Source organism: Lolium rigidum, chromosome 6 (assembly GCF_022539505.1).
Source record: "Lolium rigidum isolate FL_2022 chromosome 6, APGP_CSIRO_Lrig_0.1, whole genome shotgun sequence".
NCBI lineage: Eukaryota > Viridiplantae > Streptophyta > Magnoliopsida > Poales > Poaceae > Lolium > Lolium rigidum.
Window position 1 is genome coordinate 173,087,890 of NC_061513.1, and position 6,576 is coordinate 173,094,465.

The 6,576-nt window shown below is 53.7% G+C and overlaps 1 protein-coding gene across 1 annotated transcript; it reads right to left on the minus strand.

Annotated features, from left to right (window-relative positions):
• Positions 1-3,024: 3,024 nt before the first annotated feature.
• On the minus strand, positions 3,025-6,033 carry LOC124668576 (receptor-like protein EIX2). Its single transcript, XM_047205685.1, has one exon. The coding sequence runs from the start codon at positions 6,031-6,033 to the stop codon at positions 3,208-3,210; it is 2,826 nt and encodes a 941-aa protein (XP_047061641.1). The 3' UTR covers positions 3,025-3,207.
• Between the last annotated feature and the right edge of the window lie 543 nt (positions 6,034-6,576).

A 6,576-nucleotide genomic window follows, 5' to 3' on the forward strand; every position in this document is an offset into this window, starting at 1 on the left:
GAAGGAGCAACGGCGGCCCATGATGCGCTCGTGGACATACGGCGTAAGGCCGTAAGCAGGGACACCCTCGAGGCAGAGGCGGACGCGGAAGGACATGGCGGCCCCGAACGCGTGCTCGAGCGGGCGCCATGGCCGCAGCTGGATCAAGGCATTGTCGGCCTTGATGCGCCCGCGCTTGAGCACCTCCGTGCAGTGGGCCTTGTGCTCGAATTTGAGGAGGAACTGCACCGGCTGATGGGGGCAGACGCTGAGGTCGCGGTGGCTGAGGCGGAACTCCTTCCGGATGGCACGGTCGATGGCTTTGGCTTCAATCTTGCGGTTGCCGTTGACGACCCAGCCGATGGCTACGGTAGCCTCCCAGTTCTTCATCTCCTGGTCCATCTCGAAGGAAGTAGCGATGATGACGGTGTCCTCCTCGGGCCGCGTCGCGGCGGAGCCGATGCCACTGAGAGCCATGGGTGGGGGAGGAGGCAGGGCGGCGACAGGCGCGGGAGGAGGCGTTCCGACAGCGGCCAGCGAAGGAGCGGCGACGACAGCAGCCCACGAACGGGCGCCCGGAGCGGAGGGAGACGAGGACGAGGGGCACAGGCGTGGTTGGGGTAGAGCCTGAGCCCCTGCTCGTCTCTTGGCGGCGCGCTTGGCGAGGCGGAGAGGGCAGGTGCGCTCTTTGTGGCCGGAGAGGTTGCAGGAGAGGCACCTCACTTTATCACGATAAGCGGAGGCGAGGTGGTGGTGCGCGGGCGCGAGACAACGGGCACAGAGGCCGTCGGTCCTCTTTTTGAAGCGGATGGCAGCTGCCTCGGTCTGGGACAGGCGCGAAGCCGACGGGGGCGCCCTTCCTTCATTGCGCCATGAAGAGCTGTCCCGTCACGAGCGGCGCCGCGGCGTGGCAGAGACCCATCCCTCATCATGTCGGGAGGGGGGCGCCGCGGGCGGAGTGGACGTGCCTTGATGAATGTAGGTGGCCGGGGCAATGACGATGGAGCGGAGCAGCGGGGCATTGAAGGCGCCCGCTCCACCGGCCGCATTAATGGCGGGGGCGACGGTCAACCCATGGAGAGATGAAGCAGAGGGGGGGCCCAGCGTTGTGATGGCTGAGGCAGGCGCGGAGTCCGGCACGAACTCGGAGTCGCAGGAGGCCGCCCGCCGCACCGAGCGGGGCGGAGAGATCGACGGCGGCGTGGCGGCCCGATCCCGATCTGGATCGGAGACGAGGATGGATCCTTGGAGGAGAGAACGCCTCCGCTCCTCCGAGAGGAACCACGGAGCCTGGGGGAGAGACGAACCTGGGGAACGGGGGCGGCCGGCCGCTCGGCGGCCGGAGGGGTGGAGGAGGCCGCCGTCGGACGCGGGGAGGAGGTGGGCGCAGTCGCCGCGCCTGGGAGCATCTCCGCGCCTGTACCGGAGGTTTGGTTGATCATTTCTAACTATTCCATCAGGGCATCGCCAAACGGACGCGTCGTGTGCGTTTGCGTCGGGCCAAATGGTCGAAAGCGTCCGGGTGTCCGTTTGCGTCGGGGGTGGCTCCAGCGGCACGACGCATAATTTTTTTTTTCATTCATACGCCATAATTTACATGATAATAAAAAGGACATAAAAAAGCCAGAAAGGCGTGCTAAAATACGCGCTGTCTACTGGTCGTCGTCGCTGACGAGGTCAATCAGCTGCTGCGTCGGCCATGGAAGCTCGTACGCTGGCGGTGGAGGAGGTACCGCCGCACGGGCAGGAGGCTGTGGCCAGGGATCCCACGCTAGAGCAGCAGGCGGAGCGCGGACGTTGGAACGCGTCGGCGTGGCCGGAGGAGTCGCCGGCCTCCCCTGCGCAAGCGCTGACTCGCGGAGCTGGATTGCGAGCCCGTGCCACAAAGCGAGCTCGTTGAGCTCGCCCTGCTCGCTGTTGGCCAGTGCCATGGCAATGGCCTCCTCCTCTAAAATGTCCGGTGGCTGGGTCTCCGGATCCCACGCCGGTCCACCGTCGTCGTGGTCGTACTGCGGCATGGTCACGTCGCCGTCCTCGTCCGCGTCCTCGTGGTCGTTCTCTTCTTCTTCGGCGGCGATCTCGCGCTCGAAGTAGTCTACGTCGGCGAGGTAGGCAGCGCGGCGCCGCGCGTCGAACTCCCACGTCCCGAAGGAAATCCAGTTGTAGGAGTTTAGCGCGTACGCCGGATTCTCCCGCAGATCCGGCGGCAAGACCGCGCGGCGGCGCCGCACCTCGTCCCGCCGCTCTCGGCCCTCGCGCGGCACGGGGGGACCGGCACGCACCGCGAGTTCAGGTACCAGCCCCCTCCCGGCAAGTTGGCGTCCGGCCATGGTACCGGCCGGTTTTCCTCCCATAGCTGCCAAGCGAGGTCAACGCGGACGTACCGGCTGACCCGTGCTTTCTTGCCGGAACGCGAGCCGCTAGCCTCCTGGTCGTTCTTCGTCTTCCGGAACGGCCAACATTTCTTCCCCATGGCATCGGTGTGGTGGCTACTGTGGGATTTTGCCAATGGTTTTGGTCGGGAAAATGGGCGCCGGCAGCGTCCCTTTAAGAGGCTCCGACGCCATCTCGCCTTCAATGGCCTGCCAGTGCAACGCCTACTAGCTGCGCACGATTGCGGAAGCCGAGGCACGCCATTAACGCGGCCCCTGCAAAGGCTGCAGCGCGCCGCCCAGAAGTAATACCGCGGAACACGAAGCAGTTGTGCCGCTGCCAGGGGGGCCTGCGCGAGGACCGAGCGGACACTTTGCGCGTCCGCACAGCGTCCGCCGAGACGCAAACCTGGCCCGGTTTGCGTCTCCGTGGACGGCTCGGTCACTTTGCGTCGGCCCGCTGGAGGTGGTGCCAGACGCATTTCCGGTCACGGCGGACACAAACGGACGCTCGTTTGCGTCGTGCCGCTGGAGATGCCCTCAGACCATGATTCCCCTACTTCATATACGTTCCAACCACTGAATGGCTTCATCATAACATTCAATACCATTGCAAGAAAATATATATCGACAGCAGCTAATTCAGGCATTGGCACACCAGGAACAGGGCACTGTCATTGCTGTCCTTGACGTTATTCAGTTCGCCTGAAATTACACATGCCCCAAATCATGCCAACGTCAGTTGATGGCATAGTCCTGAAATACATATCTGTGAATAGTACTTGCTACAATATTTTGACACATCAGTACATGGCAAAATTCCGACAGTTTACATGGTAGAGGTTGATCTCAGCTTCTACCCATTTGCTCGTGTCCAGGAAGCCCAGGTAAGTGCCACTTGCACATAAGCCCTGTCATACAATCTGTCACAAAGTGAGAACCAAGAAACTCTCCACTTCCTCTTGAACAACAAGGTACAGAAGACTACCCAGATACCCATTATACATCCAGAACCCATGGCCTGGAAAAATGAAACCGCGTCGCTTATATCATCATAATGTTCGCGAGTAGCTGGAATTGGCTCGGGTTGCCAACATTTCCTCGCGAGAGGAGGACCACAAAGGCCTGGGTTGCCAACATAGATATATTCTGGGTCTTCGAGTGTTTGCAACTGATTTCCGGATGGTATCCGTCCTGTCAAATTGTTGTAGGATAGGTTCAGGCGGCTCAATGATGTGAGATCCGATAAGCTTAAAGGGATTTCACCAGACAATCCATTGTGTGATAGGTCCAGTGACTCAACTTGGATTAAGGCGCCAATATTCTCTGGAATTTTTCCGCCCAAGGTATTCCGTGATAAATTCAGATTCTTCAGTGCGACGAGACTGCCAATCTCTTCAGGAATATCTCCCATAAGATTATTACATGCCAAATCCAAGTTCACCATATGTATAATTTCTTGTGCATAAAATAGCTCTTGGCCCTTTGTGATTACCGTGTAGTGATCGCCACGGTCAAAGTATTGCCTTTCAGTCTCGTCATTTCTAACAAGCATCATCCCTGTGAAGTTAACAATGGATTTCGGTATGCTTCCTGATAGGGTGTTGTAGGAAAGGTCCAAATATTGAAGATTTACTAGCTTTGTGAGTTCCACCGGAATATGACCAGAAAACGTATTGTTTCTCACCCGTAAGAATCCCAAAGAAGTTAGCTTATCCCCAACCCATGGTGGCAAACCACCAAAGAATTGATTATTTGTGAGGTCAAGAAAGACAAGCTGTTGGCAGTTTTTGAGAAAGGAAGGAAATTCACCGGAGAGGCTGTTATCTCTTAAATTCAGAACACTCAGGGGTCTTACGTTTGCTACCGAAGTGTCAAGTAAGCAATCAGGAACTGACCCAGATAGGTTATTTCTTGATATATCTACAAAATGTAGATTTCTCAATTTGCAGAGAGATGATGGAATAAGACCGGAGATGGAGTTGCCAAACAGAGCAAGTGAATAAAGACCCAATGCTCCGAAGTCTACCGGCAATGGCCCAGATAAATTGTTTTCACTGATATCCAAATAAAGGAGATCGGTGGGAAGCTTAGGTAGAGGACCAGTGAAATGGTTTGAACTGAGATCCATTTCAGTTGCTCTCATGAACTCCATTGTAGAAGGTAGAAAACCGCTCATTCGGTTATTGGAGATATGAAGACTATTCACTGAAGAAGAAGTTATCCAAAACCAATCCGGTACGATGTCGGATATGCTAGTGTTTGATATGTCAAGATATGTTAGACTGTTTTGGTTTCTGAGCCACATTGGGAAGTTAGGCCCGAGAATGCATGACCCAAGAATAGCCTCTGTTAGACTGAAAGGAGGGACCCAAGTAGAATTCACTATGATGGCTATAGAATTTCTATAACACAACGACAGTATCTCCAAGCTTAATAAGCCCGACAAATGACCATCATGTATAACACCATGTAAACTGTTGATACCAAGATTTAAGTAAGTTAGCTTCGCGAGATCTCCTATCCAAAGTGGCACAACACCGATGAGATTGTTTATTGATAGGTCAAGGGTAGCCAAATTTCTCAGGGGCTCTAGCATGGTTGGCAGGCTTCCTGTCAAATTGCAGCAAGGTAGACGCAAGGATCGCAATTTATTCCATGAGCACCTAGGTAAACGTTGAAATAGTTCTGCTATGCTTCCGTCGATGTTGTTATAAGCCAGAAGCAATTCTTCCAAGTTACACAAATTCTGCATATTTGATGGTATCATGCCCACGAGGTTATTGAAAGACAAATCAATCTTGACCATAGATGTCATGTTCCCTATTTCATCAGGGAATGGTCCGCTAAACTCATTGTCCGAGATAGCAAGATGCTTGAGGCTAGTCAATTCCCAGAACCAGTTGGGTGTGATAGGCTTACGGAATTGGTTGCCAGAAATGTCGAGCGTTTCAATAGATGAAAGATTCAAATGCAGGATAGAATCGGGGCTGCTGCTAAGCTGGCACCTAAAGAGACGAAGGGATTTTAGGGAGGGAAGCATGTTCACCACGGTAACCCAGTTTTGAATGGAACCGAGATTCACGGAGCTCATGTCTAGATGCTCGAGGGAAGATAACCTTGACAACCAGGTGATATCGGTGGAGTATATGTAGTTGCTGCTGTCAACGGAATCAAGAATGAAGTAACGCAGGTTGGAGAGGTTACCGAGGTGCGGCGGTATCATCCCGCTGAAGTAGGACAGGGATAGGTCGAGATGTTCCAAGTTGTGGAGAGAACCAAAGAACTCCGGTATTTGTGCCCCTCCAAAATCGTTGCAGCTGAGGTTGAGATGCTGCAGGTGATGCAGATCAACCAGCGAGGAGCTTATGATTCCTCCTAGCACCAATTTACTACCAAAGTTGTTTCTGCAATCGGGGCTATGGAGATCAAGCTCGACGACATGCCCGGTGCTATTGCTGCATCGCACGCCCTTCCATCGGCAGCAGTCCCCGCCGTTCCATGACGATAAGAGGTTTGAAGGATCGGAAAGACCTGCTCTCAAGGCGAGAAGGGCGATCCTCTCATCGGCAATGCAACCGGTGGTTGTTTCCTTGGATGCCTCAGTGGAGCTCTTTGCTTGAGTGAACAAGAGCAGGGCTATTGTTATGTGGATGCAGGAGATAAGCTGGAGCATGTCCATGGTAGCTTCTGCGATTGCTGTATGCTGTAGTTGGTAATTGGTATAGACCTAACTTTGCTGCATGCTATATATATTCAGAGGATAGAACATGTGTCCTTCATATGGTGATGAAGCCTTCATATGGTGATAAGGTTGGATCTTCATCAATCTAGCATATTGCCATATGGCACCAGCTGCAAAGCTCACGGTTTGTTATCCTAGCTTCAAGTGACATGTAGCTACCAAGTTGTTGCATTGTGCTGCTGCTTGTCCACTGTGCCCTGTCAGTTTCTACTTGTCCGTCTCGGTAAGTTCACTGGGATCGGGACATCAATCGCAAAAATTGTTAAGCCGTCTGGTCCTTTGTCGTGTGCCGGCCCAAGTTGTAAGCTGATTGATTTGAGGAGTTGAGAACGGCGGCAAATTTTAAGAAGCTTTTTTTTTGTTAACTGAAGGCATGAAGTTCTGCTTTAAATTAATAAAGCCGTGCGGTCAATAGTTACAAGAATGCTGAAATAGCTTACAACAACACCCAACTCAAACACACAAAGATAAATCAGAAAC

Excerpts from the sequence above, each read along its gene's own strand:
- LOC124668576 (XM_047205685.1), bottom strand. The coding sequence starts at position 6,033 with ATGGACATGCTCCAGCTTATCTCCTGCATCCACATAACAATAGCCCTG.